Here is a 25,223-nt window from a genome sequence, read left to right on the forward strand (position 1 = left end):
CATGTCTTGTAATTTTCATTGTATTCTGGGCATTGTATTTAAAAGAGCTTTTATTTAGTGGTTCATTTTCCTATGTTAGACTCAGAAGCTAATCATGTCAGTCCATTCAGTATTTGAACTGGGTGCAACTAGGTTATTATCGTTTGATTCAGTTTTCTTTGCACTAAAATGTTTCAATGGCAAGAATTTTGAATACTCCTCTTAGGTTCCAGTGGACTTTGTCTCCTAAATACCAAAAGACTTACTCTGCTTTTTCATCCCAGCTCTCCATCATCCATGTTGCCCAATGCCCAGCAAATGTCTCATGATGACAACTGCCGATGCTTTTGGGATACCTCTGTCTGTAAAACCAGCTCACCCAGGAAGGACTCCTCTCTGGAAATTTTAATCATTTTTGTCTCCATAGCTCTACTAGCTCTTTAGGTTGTTACAGTCCTAGTTTTAAGTGAACATTTTTCTTACCAATTAAGTTATAAGGAGGTTAACTGCTCTCCAGTTCACTTTCTTTTCTCCATAATTCTTTTACCACAAAAAATGTGCCGTTTTACATAAGCTGTGAAGTAGTTAAACTATGAAAATAGCTTATGTATTAATAAAAATTTATTGTGGAAACATTTTCTATATTAGCAACAATTAACTAAATGGCTCTCTTGGCTGCTACCAGTGAGATAACTAGCTTTTTTTTTAAACAATATTTTTTAATGTTTGCCCATTCTAACTTTTTTTGGTGGTGATCAAGTGATTTATTATTGGAACGTCTATTGGAACCAAGTTATTAATGTAACTTATCTTAGAACTATGATGTCTAGCTGATTTAAACTGGACAAGCTTAATTTTATATGTAAAGAATTCTTGATCGTGCAAGCAAAATATATCTAGAAAATCTGAGGTTGTAGATTTTTATTTAAATGTTTTTTTAAAAAGGACTTTTAAAAATGTCTAGATTCTTTAATTTAGATGATTTTCTAGTTTAAATCTGTTCCCATTTTAGTACTATTTTTTAGTAAATCTGTACTTATAAATTTGAGAACTAAATCAAAAAAGCCCTGTACATGTTGCTAAAGTACAAACTAAGCACTTGTTTTAATTTTTCATGTGTATTTTATTTAGTGTACCTAAAATGGTAAGTCAATCATAAGTTGAAATGTGGATAAAATGAACTATTTTCCAAAGCTGAACTTTTATAAAAACCCTAATTTTCTTCAAATTCAATGATTTAAGAACTCTCACAGTATGATTTTCTTAAAATTATTTAAAGTAAGAAACTAAACTTGAACCGTCAAGTGGGCATAATTTAACTGTGAAGGTGATGATGAGCTGATCTATATCCTGTAGGTTTAGTTCACTACTGTCACTCAGTGATGTCACTCAAATATGGAATGGTTTAATTTTTACCAATAACAGCTCTGGCTTTGTCTATACTCTTCTGGCTAGTGGAAAAACTTAAACTTGCTGAATAATAGATTTTGCAGTCTAACTCCTTAAGTTTTCATGTTTCTGCTTTAAAAATCTAGCCCTCTGAGCTTCCATCTTCTCCCTTTGTGCATACTGGTTTTAAGAGTGCCTGCCCAGAGCTGCCTGTGGTAGGCAAGAGCATGGCCTGTTCTTTCTTGGTCCCGTGCCACTGATGGCAGTGTGCGTGTATGCTGGGGGCCGGGTGGGGAGGCTGCTTCAGCATCTATGATGGCAATAGTCCCATTCTTTTGGCCTTGGCTGTTTCTCTCTCCAATGCCAACATATTATATCTGTGCAATCTGGTAGCCCCAATGAGAATGCTACATGGTCTTTGGCTTCTTGAGACTCCTAGCAACTGACAAAGCAATGAACAAAACAATACCACAGACAGTATTCTCTTTGTCCTGACTCTGAATGTGAAGTCATGGAATCTCCTCTTACCTGTCTCTAACTGGCACTCTTTTTACTGGATGCATGGGCCTGGCCTGGCTCACTTAGAGTAACCTGCCGATACCTTTTCCTCAGTAAATCTTCACATCATCCAGACTGTGGATTGAGGGAATGTAATGAGATGCTGTCTGCACCCCCCAGAGCACCCACACATTTGGGGGCAGCTTCACTAAAGTTATCTAAGCTTTTCAAACTCCAGTTCTTCAAGCCAGCAGAGCACTTGCTTTTATCAACTTCTGCCAAGGGATGGGCCTTTGCTCAAGGTCCAGAGTCAATGCCCAAACTCCCCAAGCAATTCTCTGTGGGTACTCCAAATATGGAGGAATGACAAGAAGAAAATTCCCCTCTCCCCATAAATGCACACTGTGAAGAGAAATGGGGATGGGATAGGTAGCATGTACATGGAATCTTCTCTCTCCAACAGGCAATATTCTTCTTCCCTTCAGAAGGATTTTTTATGAACTAAGTGGGTGGGACAAACTGGTGGGGTAAAGATTCTGCTAAAGTTTCCACACTTTGCAAAGGCTGAGGCAATTCTCTGCACTTAAAAGGAGAAACAGATAGTGAGTTTGGACTCAACTGTGAGCTGTCTCCCTGTTTACTGCAATCCTGGTCAAAAACCCTCCTTGGGAGCAGATTAAGGTCTTACTAAGTAAATTTCAGAAAATTAATGTATATGCTCTACATTTTACAATGTTAAGAATGAACCCAGGGCTTCCCTGGTGGCGCACTGGTTAAGAATCCGCCTGCCAATGCAGGGGATACGGGTTCAAGCCCTGGTCTGGGAAGATCCCACATGCCGTGGAGCAACTAAGCCCATGCGCCACAACTACTGAAGCCCGCGTGCCTAGAGCCCGTACTCTGCAACAAGAGAAGCCACTGCAATGAGAAGCCTGCACACCGCAATAAAAGAGTAGCCCCTGCTCTCCGCAACTAGAGAAAGCCCACGCACAGCAACGAAGACCCAATGCAGCCATGAATGAATGAATGAATGAACTAAAAATCCCTTTAATATTTGGCTGTCTGAATCAAGACTTAACACTTTCTACATTGAGACTATCATCAACATTCTCAAAGGGAAAATTTTCCAATGTCACATAAATGCCCAGTATGAATAAAAACATTTTATTCTCATTTGAAAATAACTGAAATCACAATTTAATAATAACTAATGGTTGTGTAGCCCTTTATAGTTTATAAAAAAACTCTCACAAACATCATCACATTTGGTTTCCACAACAAAACTTTGATATTTTTTCAACATTTAGTTTACTGTTATTTTTTTCCCATTTTACGGATGTGAGAATTAAGGCGTGGTCAGGTCAGTGAGCTGCCTTGTCAGAACTAGGGCTCTAACTCCAGTTGTGAACTAAAAATTCTGTGTTTTTCCCACTGTCTGAGGCTTCCTCTAAACACACGTCTACAAATGCTATTCTTCCTCAGTAGAGATGATGTATTTCCGTGTGATACATCTCCCAAGTTAATCCTGAGAGTGAAACTGGACACATGTCCAGGTACCTTACTCTATCACTCTATCCTTTTGACCAAAAGCATGCGTACAAAGAATTGTCTGGGATTAGCAGGCACAGCCTGCGTGTCTCTAGGACCTCAGGCCATATCTCAAAGGACAACTTTTAGGAAATGAAGTTGAAAAGAGCCATGTGCATACAACGCTTATGTTTCCCTTTGGACTTTGATCCCCTGGGTACTTAAAATGAAAGCTTTGTTTGGTAATGAATTTGTAACTAACGTAAGGGCTAATATCTGTGAAGGCTTTGAAGATATAAAAACATTTTTTTCATTCAGCAATGGTGAATTTTCTTGCCAAACACTTCAGCATTAGGGGAAGTAATATGCCATGCTTTGCAGCCCAGGGAGTCATCATGACTTGTAGAAATGTCACAAGGGAGCAGTGGGCAAGGAAACCGGAGCTCAAAAGCGACACACATATGCCCGCTGTTACTGTAGTTACAACAGGAAAGGCCATGAGAGGCGTACTTTCTCCTATAAGCAGTGAAGTAAACCTTCCGTGATTTAGGATCACTGGGGTGAATAATCCTGACTCTGTCCACAGGGTTTTATCGTGGTTGCCTTGAGTTTCAACGTGTAACAGGCATACTTTCTCCTATAAGCAGTGAAGTAAACCTTCCGTGATTTAGGATCACTGGGGTGAATAATCTTGACTCTGTCCACAGGGTTTTATCGTGGTTGCCTTGAGTTTCAACGTGTAACAGGGAAGGAGGGATAAATGATTTGTTTAAGCTCAGTGAAGTTGTTACTGATGTTCTATCAATCAGTTAACCTTTACTCTCAGAGCCTGCATGAACTTGGAAAGTCTTTATTCATTCCCCTACCAGCAAATTATAGGGATTAATGGCCATGACTAATTTTAGTTTGGGTATGACACTCTACAGGGTGATAAAAGGAGAATGTCTCTCTCATTCCTGAATTTCTGAGGCTGGATCAGTATAAAGCTATGGAGATCACAGCAACAGAGATGCCCCAGGGCATACACATAGCTCTTTATGCTTCCTAAATCTGGCTTTCTAAGCATGATGGAATACGGTCTAACTTGTCTTCCAATGTTTGAATCTCTCCTACAGCACCTCTGCCAGAGTGATTTGTATTCTCTAGTTTGATGACAACTTTGTAATGAGTGCATCACCCATAATTTAGACAGTTTTGAGAAATAATGATTACAACAACAAATAAATAACACTTTTGTGGGTTACTATATGTGAGATACTATAAAAGTGTCCTGTAAATTCATTTCATCCCCAGAAAGACCCCAGGAGGCAAGTAACTATTATCTCCATTTTATAGAAGGAAGCCAAGACTTAGAATAGTAAAGAAGTTCCTCCAGTGTCCCACAGCTGTGACATGTCAGTCAGACCCAGGGATCTGTGACCCCAAAACCTGAGAGGAAGCTATAGCCTCTATCGCCTTCACCTGGAGCAAAAATCTGTCTCCTTGTAATTTCCACCCACTGGCCTAGTTCTATCCTCAGACTCAGGGAAAAAGTCTTAATTCCTCTTCCACTACTAGCTCTTTGTATATCTGTATGGCTTTCAGGACTTTCTGCAGTCTGTTTAGACCACAAGACACTGTTTTTAGATGTCCATTCTTCAACCCGCCTCCAACCATGTATTCTTCTTGTTTTGCATATTGCATTAGCTTTCTAATGGGTTTCTTCATGCTCTGCCCTCTGTCTGACCACCAGCAGTTGTAGGCTTTAAAATGAGTCAGATCTCTTCAGTCCTCTGCTCAACGCACTCTGGCTTCTCATGTCAAAGTGCAAGTAAAATCTTTATAGCCAACTTCAAGATGGCAAACCCCATGCTGTGGCCTCCACTCCCACACTCTCCCCTTCTGCTCACACTGCTTGAGGCACACCCACCTGCTTCCTGTTCCCTAAACGTGCCCAGCATATTCCCCACTCCTCTCCCTGGAAAGCTCTGAGCTGGAATATCCAGTTGGTTCTTCCCTGTCCCTCCTCCCGTCTCCCCTCCTTAGTCACCTTATCCGGGAGACCTTCTCCACCTACTCTATGGAAAATAAGAAGTCTCTCCCCTCACTGCTCTTCTCTTTCCTCCTTCCTTTTTGTATTTTCCTCCACAGCTCTTGTCACCATCTGATTATTGTTTATTTTACTTATTTCTTTGATTTTTGCCTGCCCTCTCCTCTTAGCCCCACATAACGACACAAGCTCCATGAGGGTAGAAAGTCTTACCTTTTGGTTCAATTCTAACATTAAATCATAAGAACCTGGCCTAAAAAAATGACCATTTCATATGGGTCAACTTGCCCCAGCACTAAGAGCAGCCCCTGGCACAGAACAGCATTCAGTAAGTAGTTGGTGGATAAATGAATAATTTATCCACATACTAAAAATAGTATAGAGACTTTATGTACTTTACATCTTATGTGGAGTTGAATATAGATGGACATGCAAATAAATATTAAAAACTTATATTTAAATGCTAGGTTCAGTGTATCAATAAAAGATTTGACATTTTCTTCACTAGTAATTTTAACAGTCATCCGTCAGCCTCAGAACATCCTGCGTCGAAAGGGCCAACTTCCCTATCAATTGGTAGGAGCTGTTTGGAGTCAGGATAAGGTCTTTCTTCAGCTAAATGGAGGCAGTGATTTTGCACATCACCTGCCACAGAGTGACCTGCTTCTTACCACCACTGTGTTTACACAGAGGAGTGGATATTCTTTAGAAAATAATGACAGACTAATAATAATGTTCCACTTGAACATCTCTAGCTGAAAATCACTGCAAAAACAATTTTTTCCCACAGGGTATCAATTCCTATTGGCGGATCTGAGACCGTATGTTTGGTTTACTTTAACAATGTTTCTGCCACAGTATTTAAAAAAATATGCCAGAAATTCTAATGTTGAGAAACAGATACTAGGATGAAATACTACATGACAAAATATAAGGAAAATTAGGATAATTATTGGAGGACTAACACAGTAATCCTTACTGCTGATCACAAGGTGTTGTGGAAATTGTTGTCAACCCCAAGTCAACCCTTTGATTACCACTTCAAATCATTCATGGTTAATTTGCAGTGCTTCTTATGGAAAGGGGAGGATTTTGTCCTCACACATTGAGGGCAAGGAGACAGTTTAAGAATTTTAAATAAATACAGAAAAGCAAGGTTCTTTCCCCCATTCTAAAAGCCCCTTAAGAATCACAGATCAAGAATTCTCACATTCATCTACAATAGAAAGCATTAAGTTTTTTTATACCCACAACAAAACATGGACCTGCAGAAGTTTTCAAACAATCCTCCAGCAGCTTCATGCGGGTCTTCTGGAGCTCAGGGCTGTCCCATTCATCTTCATCAATTCCCCAGTACAGATCTATGACCTGGGGACCAATGGATGAGGCAGCGTTAATTCACCTGTGCGAAAACTCAATTGATGTGTAGGCTTTATTCTTATTCACAATATTAAGCTAATGTGACTTCTAACTTTTCTCTTTGCAGCATGTTTTCCCTTGCAGAGGGAAAATGATTTTTTAAGATCAATCTAAAGAGGTTTTTTTTTTAATCCCATGATGGTTTGGGGATGAACACTATAATTTCTTTTTGTTCCTGATTATACTGTTGACATGGCCCCAGAGAAAATGAAATGTTAAATATCAGAGGCTTTGCAATGCAGGCTTTCATTATATTGAAATGGTAACAGGATTTCAGAAGTCTGAAAGCAGCTGGGATATAGTTACTACATTATCTGAGATAAATAACAGTGTATAATTTTACTGTTATGTCTCAATATGAGAAGGGAAAACCATAATGGGCATTCACATATACTGACCCAAAGTTAAATAGCTACATTTCTGTAAAAAAATAAAGAAAAAAGAAAAAGAAAGCTGTTATCCCACAGAGACATTTTGTTTATATCTCTAAGCAGCTTGGCTTTCATTAATACATATCTGAAAAAACATGTATGGAAAACAATGAAAGGTATGCCTTACTGAGAAGTGAGGATAATAGGATCCTCTATCTCCTTACTTCAAAGACGATGAGAAAAGAGACTGTAAAAAACTTTTACAAGTACACTCTTTGAAAAATTTGCTATGGAGAGCAGAATGGGTTTCATTCCTTTTACTCAATTGCTGTCTGCATAAGCTAAATGTTTCTAATTGTAGCTTTGAAGATTTCTTCTTTTCCTTTCTTTATTTCTCACAAGCAGAAAAAAAAACCTCTCCTCCTTACTGGCTGTTTGCATGGCATTCAGTGAGATGTAGATGCAGAGTATGGGGGTCCCCCAGTGTGCCCCAAGTGCTCTGTGTACTTCCCATCTCCTGGCCAATGCCCCACACAAGTGTGTTTGTATTAAATCTTCGTCTATCTGCATTTGGGTTTTTAGATGGCTGATAGAGATATAACAACTTCTTTAAAAAAATATTCCCGTGGCTCAGTCCATGAGTTTTATAACATATGAAACTATCAGCACTGATTTTGGGGTTCTTTCTTTTAATCTACTTTACAAGGTTTAATCACAATATTAAGAAAGAGGGACATCTGAGATTATAACTTGACTGTCCACTATGAGAGCCCTTAGCTGTGGTTATCTAAAACTAAATATAAATTAAAATTAAAAATTCAGTTCAAGTGCTCAATAGTCACATGTGATTACTGACTCCCATGTTGGAAAATGCAGATATAGAATACTTCACCATCACAGGAAGTTTAATTGGACAGAATTGTAATTTACTGAACTTCATATACTGAAATTACTAGAACAAGTCCATTTTTGGCCATCTGCCAATAAACTCTCAAACACACAAATCTGCAATGTGAATGGTAACTTAGTTGTGTCATGCACAAACTAACAACCGTACACAGAACCTGGTCCCCATCCTTTTGGCTGATACTGTTTGATATCTGAGGAAAGGTAGGATTTAGAATAAATGAGAAACAGAAATGGTAAAAATGAAAGTTAATGTAACAAAAGCTATAAATATACAACTGCTATTCCTCTCATATCTGTGACATAAAATTATATAAAGTAATAATTATGTCACTGTAACTTATTAGATGTTGCATATATAATAATAATAGCACAAAAGGGAATAGAGCTATATGGGAGTAGTCTTTCTATAGCTCACTGGAATTAACTTATCAGAATCTACCTATGATTTATACTAACTTAAGATGTATATGCCTTAAAATAACTACAAAGAAAATAACTCAAAAATTAATGATTTTTTCAATATAAGGAATTAAAATGTTAAATTAGAAAATATTCACATATCACAAAGCAAAGAAGTAAAAGAGGAATAGAGGAACAGAAATGACAGACATATAGAATAAAAGTAAAATGGCAGAAGTAAATCCAACTATGTCAATAATACCATTAAGTGTGAATGGTTTAAAAAGTCCAAACAGAGAGACTGTCAGACTAGATAAAAACAAGATCCAACTATATACTTCTACAGGAGTACACTTTAGATTCAAAAAGGTTAAAAGGATGGAAAAAATGACAAAGGAGGCAAGAATATACAATGGAGAAAAGACAGTCTCTTCAATAAGTAGCGCTGGGAATACTGGACAGCTACATGTAAATGAATGAAATTAGAACACTCCCTAACACCATACACAAAAATAAACTTAAAATGGCTTAGAGACCTAAATGTAAGACCAGATCCTATAAAACTATTAGAGGAAAACATAGGAAGAACACTCTTTGGCGGACTTCCCTGGCAGTCCAGTGGTTAAGACTTCACCTTCCAATGTAGGGGGTGCCAGTTCAATCCCTGGTTGGGTAACTAAGATCCCACATGCCTCACAGCCAAAAAACCCAAAACATAAAACAGAAGCAATATTGTAACAAATTCAATAAAGACTTTAAAAATGGCCCACATCAAAAAAAATCTTTAAAAAAAACCACTCTGACATAAATCACAGCAAAATCTTTTTTGATCCACCTCCTAGAGTAATGAAAATAAAAACAAAAATAAATGGGACCTAATTAAAAGCTTTTGTATAGTAAAGGGAACCGTAAAAAGAAAAGACAACCCTCAGAATGGGAGAAAATATTTGCAAATGAAGCAACTGACATGGGATTAATCTCCAAAATATACAAGCAGCTCAATATCAAAAAAGCAAACAACCCGATCAAAAAATGGGCTGAAGATCTAAATAGACATTTCTCCAAAAAGACAGATGGCCAATAAACACATGAAAAGATTCTCAATATCACTAATTATTAGAGAAATGCAAATCAAAAGTACAATAAGGTATCATCTCACACCAGTCAGAATGGCCATCATCAAAAAATCTACAAACAAATGCTGGAGAGGGTGTGGAGAAAAGAGAAACCTGTTGCACTGTTGGTAGGAATGTAAATTGGTACAGCCACTATGGAGAACAGTATGGAGGTTCCTTAAAAAACTAAAAATAGAGCTACCATATGATCCAGCAATCCCACTCCTGGGCATATATCTAGAGAAAACCATAATTTGAAAAGATACATGCACCCCCAATGTTCATTGCAGCACTATTTACAATGGCCAGGACATGGAAGCAACCTAAATATCCATCAACAGAGGAATGGATAAAGAAGATGTGGTACACATATACAATGGAGTATTACTCAGCCATAAAAAAGAACAAAATAATGTCATTTGCAGCAACATGGATGAACCTAGAGCCTGTCACACTGAGTGAAGTAAGACAGAGAAAGACAAATATTATATGGTATCACTCACATGTGGAATCTAAAAACAGGTACAAATGAATTTATCTACAAAACAGAAATAGAGTTACAGATGTAGAAAACAAACTTATGGTTACCAGGGGGTAAGGGGAGGGAAAAGATAAGTTGGGAGATTGGGATTTACATATACACACTACTATATATGAAATAACTAATAAGGACCTACTGTATAGCACAGGGAACTCTACTCAATACTCTATAATGGCCTACAGGGGAAAAGAATCTAAAGAGTATATATATGTGTATGTATAACTGATTCACTTTGCAGTACAGCAGAAACTAACACAACATTGTAAGTCAACTATACTGCAATAAAAAATTTTTTAAATTCACTTAAAAATTGAAAGTGTTAAAATAGTGTAGAACCAGCATGAAAATAGACAAAAATCAATAAAACAATCTATATACATAAGAGAATTTGTATTAAAATAAATGTAATATTTCAAAAAAAGGATGGAAAAAGATTTATCATGCAAACAGCAACCATAAGAAAGCTCACAGGGCTATACTAATATGAGACAAATATATACTAATATCAGACAAAAGAAATTTTAAAACAATATAACTAAAGATGAAGAGGGACATTTTATAATGATAAAAAGGTCAATCCATCAGGAGGATGTAACAATTATAAATGTATATGCAATGAACAGAGCCTTAAAATACATGAAAAACAAACTGACAGAAATGAAGGAGAAATAGACAATTCAACTATAATAGTTGGAGACTTGAATATATAATTTAATAATGGGAAGAACAAAATCCTGGAAGACTGTAGCAATTCTATAAATGAACTAGTTCTAACATGTCTTAGGACAATCTACCTGACAACATAATATACATTCTTCTCAAGTTCACATAGAACATTCTCCAGGAGAGAGCATACGTTAGATCATAAAACAAGCATCAATAACCTTCAATGGATTTAAATCATATAAAGTATGTCCTCTGAACACAATACTAGAAATCAATAATAGAAAGAAACTTGGAAAATTCATAAGTAGATGGAAATTAACACACTCCTAAATAACCAATGAATCAAAGAAGAAATCACAAGGGAAATTAAAAATTACTTTGAGATGAATGAGAATGAAGATACAACATAGCAAATTTATGGGATGTAGGTAAAGCCATACTTAGAGGAAATTTAGAGCTGTTAACACCTATATTAAAAATGAAGATTTCAATAATTTAACTTAAGACAATAGAAAAAGCATCAAGGGCAAGCCAAAGCAAGCAGAAGGAAGGAAATAATAGATTACAATGGAAATTAATGAAACAATAGAAAAATGATAGAGGAAAAAAACGAATGAAATCAAAAATTGGTTCTTTGAAGAGGTCAACAAAATGGATAAAACTGGATTCACCAAAAGAAAAACAACCTCAAATTCCTAAAATCTGGGGTGAAAGAGGCCATTACTACTAACCTTCCAGAAATAAAAGGATTATTAGAGAATACTACAGACAACTGTATGCCAATGAATTAGATCACTGATGAAATGGACAAATTCCTAGAGAGACACAAATTACATAAATTGACTCAAGACAGAATAGAAAAATGTGAAGACATTTTTAACAAGAGATTAGTAATTTTTAAAAAGCTGCATAAAAAGAAAAGCCTAGGTCTAGACGGATGCACTGGTGAATTCTACCAAACATTTACAAAAGAATTAATACCAATTATTCAGTCTTCCAAAATTTACAAGAGAATACTTCCTAACTTATTCTATGAGACCAGTATGATCCTGGTACCAAAGCCAGACAAAAATATCAGAAGAAAAATACAAAGCAACATCTCTTAAGAAAATAAACATCCTCAGCAAAAATATTAAAAACCCTAACCTGGCAGCATATAAAAAGGGTTATACAACACAATGAGGTGGGACTTATTCCAGGAATGCAGGATTGACTCAGCATCAGAAAATCAACTAATGGAGGACACTATATATTAACAGAATAAAGGACAAAAACCGTATGTCTCAACATACACAGGAAAAAAAAAGTGACAAAATCCAACACCCCTTCATGATAAAAAAAAAAAAAACACTAAACAAACTAGGAACAGAAATTAACTTCTTCAACTTGAATAAAGGGCATGTATGAAAAAACTACATCTAACATCATACTTAATGAAGACTGAAAGCTTTCCCCCTAAGATTAGGAGCAAGAAAAAGATATCCACTCTCACCACTTTTATTCAACAGTATATTGAAGGTTCCAGCTAGGCAACTTGGCAAGAAAAAGAAAATGCATCCATATAGGAAAGGAAAAAGTAGACCCACCTTTATTCATAGATTCCAAGATCTTGTATATTGAAAATTCTAAGGAAAGCACTAAAAAACTGTTGGAACTAATGAGTTGGGCAAGGTTGTAGGATACAAGATCAATATGTAAAACCCACTTGTATTTCTATATAGTAGCAATGAGCAATCTAAGGTAAATTAAAAAAATAAGTCCATTTAAAAGAGCATCAGAAAGAATAAAAAGCTTAGGAATAAATTTAACCAAAAAAATGCAAAATTTACACTTTGAAAATTACAAAACACCATTGAAAGACATCCCCTATAAATGGATTGGTAGAGTAAATATTACGATGACAATACTCCCCAAATAAATCTATAGATTCAATGCAATCACTATAAAACTCCCAGCTGGCTTACAGAAATTGACAAGCTGATCTTAAAATTCATATGGAAATTCAAGAGACCCAGAACAGCCAAAATAATCTTGCAAAAAGGAGAACAAATTTGGAGGACTCACACTTCCAGATTTCAAACTTAGTACAAAGCTACAACAATTAAGACAGTGTGATACTGGCATAAGTATAGGCAATGGAATAAAACTGAAAATCCAAAAATAAATTCTCATACTTACAGTTAACTCATTCAACAAGGGTGCCAAAACAATCAATGAGGAAATGAATAAACAAATGGTATTGAGACAACTGGACATCTATATGCAAAAGAACAAAGTTTAATCCCTACCTCATGCCATATATAAAAATTAAAACAGATCACAGACATAAATTAAGAGTTAAAACTACAAAACTATTTTTATAGAAAACATCATTATGACCTTGGATTTGACAATAGTTTCTTAGATATGATAGCAAAGTACAAGTAACTGAAAAAAATAGATAAATTGGACTTCCTCAAAATTAAAAAAAATTGTGCTTCAAAAGATCTATCAATAAAGTGAAGAGGGCACCCTCAAAATGGAAGAAAATATTTACAAATCATATTTGATAATAGATTTGTATCTAGAATATATAAGGAACTCCTACAACTCAATAAGACAAACAACCCAATTAAAAATGGACAAAAGATCTGAGTAGACATTTCTTCACAGAATATATACAGATTGCCAATAAAGAGAATCAGTGTTATCACATGAAAAGATAATGTCATTAGTCATCAGGGGATTGCAAATCAAAACTTCAAGATAACACTTCATACCCACTAGGATGGCTATAGTCAAAAAGACTGATAACAAGTGTTGATAGGGATGTGGAGCAATTGGAAAACTCATGCACTGCTGGTGGGAATATAAAATGGTGCAGCCACTGTGGAAAACAGTCTGGCAGTTCCCCAAATGGTTAAACACAGAGTTACTACGTGATCCAGCAATTCTTCTAGGTATATACCCAAGATAGATGGAAACCTACGTCTAGACAAAAACTTGTACATGAATGTTCATAACAGCATTATTCATAATAGCTAAGAAGTGATCAATGGATAAATAAAATGTAGTATACATCCACACAATGGAATATTTTCTGGCAATAAAAAGTAATGAAATAGGGACTTCCCTGGTGGCACAGTGGTTAAGAATCTGCCTGCCAATGCAGGGGACACGGGTTCGATCCCTGGTCAGGGATGATCCCACATGCTGCAGAGCAACTAAGCCCGTGCACCACAACTACTGAGCCTGCGCTCTAGAGCCCGCGAGCCACAACTACTGAAGCCCGCGTGCCTAGAGCCCGTGCTCCACAACGAGAGAAGCCACCACGAGAAGCCCGCGCACCGCAACGAAGAGCAGCCCCCGCTCGCTGCAACCAGAGAAAGCCCACGTGCAGCAACGAAGACCCAACACAGCAATCAATCAATCAATATCTAAAAAAAATTAATGAAATACTGATGCATGTTACAACATGGATGAGCCTTGAAAATGCTATGCTAAGTGAAAGAAGCCAGTTACAAAAGATCACCTTTTGTATGATTCCATTTACATGAAATGTCTAGAACAGGCATATCTACAGTCAAAAAGTAGTTTAGTGGTTGCCTAGGGCTGGGAGGGAGGGGAATAGGGCAATTAGGGAATGATAGCCAGAGGGGAGAGGATTTCTTCTTTGGGTGATGAAAATGTTCTAAAATTAATTTTGGTAATGCTTACACAACTGGGAATATACTAAAAACACTGAATTGCACACTTTAAATGGGCAAATTTTATGATGTGTGAACCGAATTGTATCTCAATGATCGTCTGCACAGCTAGCTTGGGGACTGGGATTCCACAGGTCTTCCATCTCCAACTCAAAGAACTGAGAGCAAGAACAGAATGTTTAAATCAAGCACCTAGTATATTAAGAGCTAAACAATAAGATCTAACTAAATATATGTGAGCCAAATGACCAGGGTAAAAGTCAAAACAAGGCTTTCACTTATGTTTTTAAATAGAAGCTTAAATATCACATGAGTTATTTGACACCTATGGGAGTCTTTTATAATAGTTTTTGCATCTGTTATTTCCTTAAAGTTTGGCCACCACTGCCTTCATCCAGGTCTTTATAACTCCATGTGTCCTTACTTTAGTAGCTTTGTTTAAAGAAGAAAAGCTGGAAGTAAGAGAATATTTAAATTGCTCTTTCTCAAGTGTCTTTATGAGCAGAAAACGATGAAAAATAAAATCAAGCAACCGTGAAGACAAGCAGGAAATAAATAGATGAAACATTTAGCTTATACAACACAAAACACCATTATGGGCAAACAAACGCAATATATCCACATGATCAATAACTGGCCAGAAGTGGCTGGAACCCAAAGTGCTCAATAAGACAAGATTTATTACACACTTTAAAAAATTAAGTTTAGCTTTTGGCCTAATGTCCAGGCACTGCAGACACTGGAATCTAATTTACTATTTATTGGAATACTACCTTGTTGATAGCACATTTTATGTGCCTTTACTTATTTCATCATTAAGTATAAAAGTTCAGGAAAGTAATTGATTTTATTTTTTTTCACTTGTTTAAAAATATTCTTAGGGAAGCTAATTTATCATGCTCATTATAATGTGCTGAATTGGTCTGCAAACGAAAAGCCAGCGAATAAAAGCCCTAACAAATTTTGCCACTTGAAATCAGACATAATGATTTAAATACCAAGATTATTGAACAAACAATAAAGCAAACTGTAAGAAACAATAGCCTTATGCTTTACAAAAACATAACAAAAAAAGGTCAAATTTCAATTCATAATGGCTTCACATGATCACTTCTTCAGAAAGAACCTTTGAAATTAAAATATTTTCCAAAATATCTTCCTTCTCAATCTTCCCATGCTATATGACACTATCTGAATGCAAAACAATGTAACTACTGAGACAATATGACTGATTTTGTTTCTGAACAGACATGGTACTAAGATGAAGGCTGTTCCTCAAAGTTATTACCATGGGAGGCTACACACTCACTCTAATGATTCTGCCATTGCCCAGGGCATTTCCTCTGTAGGAATTATCTCATTTTGTATTGAAAAACTCTCACCCCTTTATAGCTGGGAGTTTGTTTTTATTAAAATGGTATTTCTCCAGCCTTACTGGCCTTTACATTTATAAGACATGGCTTTGAAAAGAATTTTAGCTCTTTAAAAAAGTCAAATCTATTCTTAAAAGGGATAAGTATCTGTTACCGCTAAAAACATTCAAAAGAACACAGAGCAGGTTCAGAAAATTTTGAACAGGGACAACATTATTGTGCTATGGATATAACTTTCAAGGTCAGTGCAGAATGCAGACAGTACTCATTTGAATGTAGCTTAGTAGCCGTGTCCTGTTACTAGAATGTTCATCTCACAGGAGAAGGTAAGCAGAGAGTCTTAAACCTCAGACTAGGTTTGTCAGATACCGTTTACCAGGGAAAAGTTATTATTTATACTTATCAAATTCTTACTCTGGTTAGAATGACTTTCCCCAGCTGCATGGGATACAAGAGAAAAAAAACTCAAAAAACAAAAAAAACCCTTGGCCACACTTTTACTAGAACTATCGCAAACACTGACGACTTTAGGTCACCTGCAATTATTCTCTTGGTCATGAGATATCTGACTAGGATATATGGGAGCACGAATAAGACAGACATTTCTGGGAAAATCAGGTCCTAAATCAAGCCCAGAAAGAACTGGCTGGCCCCAGTGGTTGTACACAATCACCAGAAAGAAAGAGGATCCAACAGTGTGAGTTAGGATAATGTTTCATCCAAAGCCTCATAAGGGCGACTGACTGCTCAGACCTGATGCCTCTGTGTCTTGGGAGATTCAGCCTCTGGACAGTCCTAACACTTGTAATGTGATGGTAAGAAAGAACTGAACTCTTAACCGAGGCAGGACCTCTGCCTATTAAGGCTTAATGAACTTGGGGACCCAGAGAAGGTGTCAGGAGTCACTGGAGACAGAGAAGCTGCTGCAAGGCAGGAGCTGCGCGCATCTAGGTTGAGTCTGAGCTGGGGACTCGCCGTATAAAGGAACCTCAGCCCGGCTGCAGCTAGGCACCAACTGCCTTCAGGGGCAGGACACTTGACCACAAACAAATGATGTGCCTGAGTGAAAACCCCAAAGTTGGCTCTGTTCCTGGCAGCGGGGCTTTCAGCAGCCACTGTATGGGAGTGATCTGCTTCGTGTACCTGGGCCTGAATCACTGCTGCAACTTCCCAAATCATCTCCTTGCTTCTGTTCTTGCTCCTTCTAATCCGTTCACTACACCACAGGCAGAGGGATCTTGTTAAAATGCAAATCTGATCGCCAGTGTTAGGATTTCCTTTCATCCCACCAGACACTACATAGAGTAACTTATTTACTCCTTAAACTTATGCATAGACAGAAATATTATCCCTATTTTATGGATGAAAAAGCTGAGGAACAGAGAAGTAACCTGCTCGAAATCACACAGGTAGCGAGTAGCAGAGGTGGGATTTGAACCTGGGCTGTTAACATTATTTTACAGCACTTTCCATGTTTAAGCTTCCCATCACCCAAAGGTAGTATCTAGAATCTATGACCTGATTTCTTAGACCTTCCATGACCTAGTCCCTGCCTAACTCTCCAACCTTACCTTATACCGCTTTCTCTCTCATGGGTCACGCTCCAGCTGTGTATATACTCCTCACACATGTTTGTACAACATGTGTACACGTGAGCATATATTTACATATACACATGTATTTACATATATACATGTACATTTACATACCTATACCTACTTATGTAAATTTTTGTGAATGAATATAAGAGGCTTTTTGATGCAGTAATTAAGAGCACAGACACTGGGGCCAAACTACATTGGTTCAAATTCTGACTCTGCCACGTATTAGCTGTGGGATCTCCAGCAGTTATTTACTTCTGTATTTCTAAGTGTCCTTATCTAGTAAAATGTAGAAGATAGAATTTACCTCCTAGGCTCATAGCAAAGATTAAACAGGTTAATGTATATACTGCACTTAGAAAAAGTGCCTGGCAGGCAGTGAGTACTACCTAATGTTAAAATTCCTTCCCAAATTTGCTTATGAAAATACGTTCCTTCTGCCTGAAATACTCTTCTGTTTAACCCGGCCATCTACCCATCGTTCAGCATTCAGCATAGACGTCAGCTCCTCAGCAGGCCTTCCTGATGCCTCTAGGTTCGACGAGGTCCCCCCATCATGCACGCCCAGAGCTCCCTGTATGTCCTCTGCAGTAAGCACCACCATGGTCACTGCTGTGATGACTGTATTCTCTGAGACTGTCAACTCTGAGGGCAGGGACTATGTCTTCAACACTAAGGTATCCACTGCACCCACAACCCGGCCTATGCAGAGCAGAGGCTCAATAAATGTCTGTGAATAAATGAGTGAAGCCCATGGGACCAAGCACCTTAACCTGCCCTGGGGATTTGGGGTAGACGTCAGTGAGGGAGTAAGACAGGAGTCTGGACCTGAAGGATACATGCATAGGAGACTGTTCTTCAGAGAGGGCAAGAGGACAGAACCACAAAGACAGAAATGTGACACGGCCTGCCCACACAGAGATGTGACACGGCCTGCCCACACAGACATGTGACACGGCCTGCCCACACAGAGATGTGACACGGCCTGCCCACACAGAGATGTGACACGGCCTGCCCACACAGAGATGTGACGCGGCCTGCCCACACAGAGGTGTGACACGGCCTGCCCACAGAGATGTGACGCGGCCTGCCCACAGAGATGTGACGCGGCCTGCCCACAGAGATGTGACGCGGCCTGCCCACACAGAGGTGTGACGCGGCCTGCCCACACAGAGATGTGACGCGGCCTGCCCACAGAGATGTGACGCGGCCTGCCCACACAGAGGTGTGACGCGGCCTGCCCACACAGAGGTGTGACGCGGCCTGCCCACACAGAGGTGTGACGCGGCCTGCCCATACAGAGATGAGGTCACAGCATCATCATTTTGGGAGCTGAGAGGAAACAAGATCAGGCTGAAGAAACACTCTGCTTAATAGATAAGAAAACTGGGCTTAAGTTACTTTTCCAATGGTTTATAACTAATTACTGACAAAGCAGACCTCTTAAGTGAATGTTCTTTGTGCAGAGACTTGTTATAAGGTCTCCTCTCCATCCTACAAGAAACAGAAAATGAGGATGGAAAGAAATAGCTACCTTGTGTTCAGAATCTGAGAAAGACTTCATGGTGACTGGACCTGACTGGGATACTTAAATGTCACCTGCAAATGGGGATCTCTCATTCTGTTTATTGAGGGACTAATCCTCTTGGGTGATTTCCAGAGTTGGCATAATTGATGGCCACAATTTAGCGGAATTAAATGTTCAGCAAAGTATAGCTCCTCCAGTAAATTCTGGAGTTTGCCACAATGCCACTGCTCTATATAAAATTGCCTATGTGCACAAAGTAAAGGAGGAACAAAAATACTGGCTTGGGAAGTCAGGCCTGAGAATTCTAGAAGAGCCATTCCACACTGCAGAAATGTTGAGCCAATATTATAATTCAACTGGAGCAAGGAAGGTCAATGATGACATAATGATTTCCTTCCCTTTTATCTTCTCTATTAATCTTCCTTTCCCCTTTTTATAAACAGGCTCATGGATGGGAGCAGGATGATGTAACATGCTTTTAAGACTTTTTACAGAATAGGAACTTGGTAAGGCCTGTCCAGGCTTTGATGGACAGAATCAAAATGCAAAGCGAGCTAGACAAATTGAAGTGCTGGCCTGAGTGAAATGATGTGTGATTCAATGAGGGGAGATGCATTTCATTTTAGAAAGAGGCACACATTTGATTAATAGACAATGGAAAAGGAGTGATTAGTTGACAATGTGGAGAAAAGACCAATGGCATCACAACATATCCTATCAATTATAAAGCCAACGATGTATTTTGGCAACTCAGGAGGTAAAATGCATTTTGAGATTCCTGAGCAGGCAGACAGTCAGGAGGAAAAAATGAATATAGAGAAGGAGACCGGGTTCAGTAGAACAGGAGGGCGGTGGTGAAGATGCAGTGGAAGAAAAGCAGGTGGACACAACTGATGATGGACCTTCAGTGTGAGATTAAGGAATTATTAGTCAGTAATTATTAGTAAGGTCAGGCTAATATAAGACTCACATAATTTCACCTGACCTACAACTTGGATGTACATAGAGAATGTAGCTTTTTTATTTTGTTAAAATGGTTTGGGTCTCCTGCCTAAGTCTCTATCCTCTGGTTATCAGGATAAAATGAGCTTCTGTTCTATCCAGTTTCAACCTTAGTTTGAACTCATGTTTCCAAGGACTCTTAATATTAAGTGCTTATTCTCTCTTGAATCAAGATGCCAACTCTTTCAAAAGTCTCCTTCTTTTCCTAACATGATGTCTGGGTGACCTCATATCCTGAAGGGGAAAAATGGATTTCTAGGGCACAGTCCCCAGGCGATGCCCACTGCCCGCCTGGTTGCTGGCAGCACAGCTGTGCTTGGGGCAGTTGTAACCCATGGACTGGCCTCTCCTTCTCGGCCTGCTCAGAGCCTGGTGTTGCTCTGCAGCAACCAGGGCCACCCTCCCCTCCTGGGCCTGAGAAGTCCCAGGCCTTGGGCCCACACTCCATCCAGTTTTTCCACCCTAGCCCTTTTGTGTGGTCACATCTCCCTGTCATGGAGACTAACAGTGGCTCTTAACTCAGCATATGTGACACACAGTAATTGAGGGCAGCTTTGGAAGTGAAACTTCATGGTCTCTTGCTGCCATGGCCATGATGTGGCCACACCCAGGTCTGTTGGCAGAGATAGGGGCAGGGGGACGATTGTTGTAAGGCCATCTCTTTCCAGAGTCCTAAGTAGAGAGCAGAGGTAAGCTGCCCTCAGTGTTACCCATGCACCCACCTGTTCTCACTCACCTAACCCACCTCCCCTTTTCTGAAGCAGAACTAGGAGAAGGGGGATGGGGAAGCAGATCTCCCGAACTCTGCCCCTCTCTGTCTCCTTCCACCATTTTCCTAGAGACCACATTGGGTAGGTCCTGGCTCTGCCTTATTGACGAGCTGGGCCCTCTTCTCTACATATTAGATCTCCAGGGTCAGAGCGCTAAGTGCTAGTTGATATGCTAAAGATGTGATTTAAGGAATTTAGAGAAATCTTCTCACAAGCTGATAGTGTGACCTCCAAGGTTTTTGTCTTGCTACATAATCCTTTCTTGTGTGCATGACAATATTTCTTGAATATTCTTCCCATTCACATTCCTTCTGTACCAGACACGAAGCACCCCCTCAGACAGACAGATGCCTTGATCAAAGGTCTCTTACTGTACTCAAAAAGGCAAAAGAAAAATGCATATGAATAATTTCATTACACTAGGTTCTTGTTCAGGAGAAAGACTTAAAGGTGAAAGAAAGAAATGAACATTGGTTAAGTGCCTTCCACGTGCCAGGCATGTTGCATCATCCATTGAATTCTTGTAACAAACCTGGAAGATAAATACTACCCCATTCACTTTACAGAGGGGTCAACTGTGTGTCAGGGAAATCAAGCAATTTGCCCAGAGTCACAGGACTGGTAAATTTGCAGACCCAGAATTTGAATACTAGTCTTTCTAACAGAAAAACTTATGCTGTTTCCACTGTACCCCATAAATTACATAATGTGCTGCATTTTACTGAATTTAAAAATCATCAGTAGTAATATTGTCCATTCCACTAAAAAAGAAACGCACTGCCAATTACACCATGACACACCATTTGTTTGTAAGATGCATCCTGATTTCTGAGATGTAAAAATGTGAAAAAAAAAATGCATCTTAGAATGAATGATCTGGTATATATGGTGTAAAGATTATTTGAGCAGCTGCTGTGCTGTGTACAGTCTGGACCAGAACACAAAAACACCCCGGGTAAAGAAAGATCAAGAAGACGCCGCCATAGTCATTCAGCTATAAAGAAACAGAAGCCTGAGTAAAGACAGAGCCTTGTGAAACTGGAAGACCAGGCCAATTTCCGGGAAACACTGTGGCCGGTGAATCAACGGGGAACAGTGCAATTTGGATCTAGGTTGTAAAGGATGAAGAATGAACTATGAGCCACAATTTTAAAGTCTGGAAGACTGGGGAATAGTAGCAACTGAGAAATTGGGAAAAGGGAGAAGGATGGGTTCCATTTTAGATATTTTAACATTCAAAAAACAACTATCTTCATGTAACTCTGGTGAGGGCTGGAGATGCTGATAGGGGGCTCACTCACGCACAGGCACCAGCTTCAGAAGACGACATCTACCTGGGGGTCTAGGGATGAAAAAAACAGGTGGACAGGTCTGGACCTGTGCTGCCAAAGGAAACATGAAGAGATGGAATGTCAAGCAGAGAAGAGAAGGACAAACTCTAGACCAAAGGGGCCTCAGGAAGTACCTTCACCAAGGATGAGCATCTTCCTCTCTGGTGCCTTCAGGAGGCACCACAATGGCATTGTGAGGCAGACAGCAGGTTTGGCAAGATCTTCCTGCTGGCTGGAGCTGCAGGTTTCACTCACACTTCCCTACACACCTAGGGACTCAACACTTGCCTGCCGGAGAGAAGGAAAAGGGCTGGGTCGGCATAGGAGTTCCTGCTTTGAGACCAAGTTGTTATACTTAATTGCAAGGGCTTATGGGAGAATTTTTTAAAAAGCTATCTTTAGCAAAGCTGCAAAAGGTAATAAATGGCACCCATCAAGACAAGGACTGTTCATCTAATATTGGGAAATAAGGTTTCCATCACCTTCCTCTTTTGATTTCAAATAAAGTTTAAGTCTTCAGACAGCAGGCAAATGAACTGCTTGACCATAAGTTTTAGTCCATTGCCTCACATCGTTACTTAGCCCCGATTCCACAGTGCTTTTGAACACTGCATTAACTATTTCATATTATGCACCTGCCAACTAAAGAACGTTGCTCACCATCTGGCTCTACAAGAATTAAGTCACTAGCCACTGCAGCCATGTTGCAGTATGACCTTCAACATACCCTGAAAGGAGTTCAGGGCCGAGATCAGGAAGGAGGCACTCTGTGCTCTGGGAAACCTGGCAGAACAGGCCTTCAGATAGTTAGATATTTTCAGGAGAAAATTTTTATGAACCTGGATTCTTGCATCTTCCCATACTTAGAAAAGCACTAAAACCATTAACTAACATACCAGTTCCTTGTGACTAGTAGCAACCTTCTACCGAGATGTGTGCTTTGTTGCACGTTCCCCTTTTGCCAAAATCACATATGTACTGACCTCCCCCTTACCTCTCGGAACAGTTTCTCAGAGCTCTCTGAGAGGCTGTCTCCCAGGCTATAGTCCTCAGTAAGACACCAAAAAACTTGACTCATAGTTTCTACATTGTGTGTGTGTGTGTGTGTGTGTTTTCTTTTTAGTTGACACACCCTACTAATGAAATGTCCAAAAGTGATCAAATAAAAGGACAAGTTACTAATTTGACTGGTGAAAAATTTTCTTAATCATTATCTGGATTTTTTTTTTATGGACAAATTCATGTACAAATTAATTTCCATCCCTACGGAAGCTCCTCTAATTAAGTCTCTCCATCACTTGCAGCAGGACACCTGTTACTGGGCAGTCAGGCTCTCATCCCTGTTAGAATGGCCTCACCCTGATCACTCCCATCTAGAACTTTACAGTCCAACATGGGAGCATTTGACTATTGAACACCCAAAATGTGGCCAGTCTGAATTGGGATGTGTTGTGAGTGTAAAATATACACTGGACTTTGAAGACTTCGTATGAAAAAAAGAATATAAAATAACTAATAATTTTTATGTTGATTATATGTTGAAATGATATTTTGGATATAAAATGGCTTAAATAAAATATGTTCTTAAATTTTTTTTTCTGCTTCCTTTTACTTTTCAAAATGTAGTTAGAAAATTTAATTGCATTTGTGGCTTGCATCTGTGATTCCCATTATACTTCTTTTGCATAGCAGTGGTCTAGACTCTCAGCTTCTGGGTCTTATTCATTTAATCAATAAATTCACTTTAATCAACATTTATTATGTATATAATATGAAGCAGGTACTCTAAAAAGGACTGGTGATAAAAAGATATAAATAATATGACTTCTGACCTTGATGAGCTTCCAGTTAGGGGGAAAGGCATTTTAAAAGTAATTAAAACAATATGACAGAGGCTATTAAAGACTAGAAATAAATCACTATGGAATCTTGAAGAAGGAAATTCACTGTTTCTTAAAGGATGAGTAGAAAATTTTCTAGTCATTGGCATGGGGGACAGTTTAAGGGCAACCCAAACAGAGGGCACAGTGGGTCTGAAGACTCAGGGGAAAAAAAGAACTTGTTTGGGGAACTGAACATAGATTAGAAAGGCTAAAACAGGCTACCTGTGTGGGAGGGGACAGACAAGACCTCAGCGGACAGGGGTGGAAAAGAGAACCTTGTATGCCAGGCTAAGACGTGCAGAATGTATCTTGTGGATGAAAGAGTCAGATGTGTATTTCAGAGAGACCACTGCAGAAATATGGTGGAGGGTGGACGAGGTGGTCCAGGTGGGTGGAAGGGCTGAGGCTGGGGAGAAGAAGGACGAGATGAAGGTAAACAGACCCGCAGCATATCTACTGCGATAGTCAAGATGACAGTAATATAGACTTGAACAGCTGGGATACACAGGAGAAATATTTAGGAGGTAGAATCCACAGGTCTTTGGGATTTATTGGATGTTAAAGGTGAAGAAAAAGGAACAGGGTTATTAACTTTGGTGACTAAGTGATGTGAGAGGAATACTAGATGCCCACTAAAAATGTTTGCTATCAGAAGGTATTCTTAAGGAACGAAACTAAGTTGAGTGGCTGGACTGAAATGAAATCGTTTTCAAAGTGGAGCAGTGGCTAAGCGCCCAGATCAATCAAGTACCCCCGTTAGAGGTCCCTGCCCCAATCAGGTTTACTCCTGCTTAGCGTACCTGTGGGGGCAGGGTGGGGCAGATTATAAGAGTTCAGGGAGTAGAGGGGGAATATTTGGGAATCAGAAAAGACTTCTTAGAAAGCAAGAATTTGGGCTGGAGTTTGAAGGGTAGATGGTAGAGGAGAAAGGGTATTTCTGATAAGAGGGGAGAACTGCAATAGGTAAAGCGAATGAGATTTTCAAGTCAGGAATGAGTGATCAGCAAGATGTGCTCCAAGGATAGGCTGAGGATGGCCAAACTGGCATGGAGTGTTTATGTTGGGAAAAATGGCAGATGAAGTTGGGGAGACAGCTGGGATCACATTAAAGAGGGACCCCATAGGCAGCAGGGAGCCACTATAAGGTTTTAAGCAAAGGAAATGACAACCTGACATTTAAGTAAGGTTACTCTGGTGATGTATAGAA

The 25,223-nt window shown here is 39.0% G+C and overlaps 1 protein-coding gene across 1 annotated transcript in view; it reads right to left on the minus strand.

Moving 5' to 3' along the window:
- The window catches only part of NWD2 (NACHT and WD repeat domain containing 2), a 191,917-nt gene that overhangs the window by 83,082 nt on the left and 83,612 nt on the right, over positions 1 to 25,223 (minus strand). The window contains exon 3 of the mRNA XM_036852643.1: positions 6,674 to 6,790. Within this exon, the coding sequence (XP_036708538.1) occupies positions 6,674 to 6,790 (117 nt within the window). The remainder of the gene's footprint in view (positions 1 to 6,673; positions 6,791 to 25,223) is intronic.

Source organism: Balaenoptera musculus, chromosome 5 (genome assembly GCF_009873245.2).
Source record: "Balaenoptera musculus isolate JJ_BM4_2016_0621 chromosome 5, mBalMus1.pri.v3, whole genome shotgun sequence".
Lineage (NCBI taxonomy): Eukaryota > Metazoa > Chordata > Mammalia > Artiodactyla > Balaenopteridae > Balaenoptera > Balaenoptera musculus.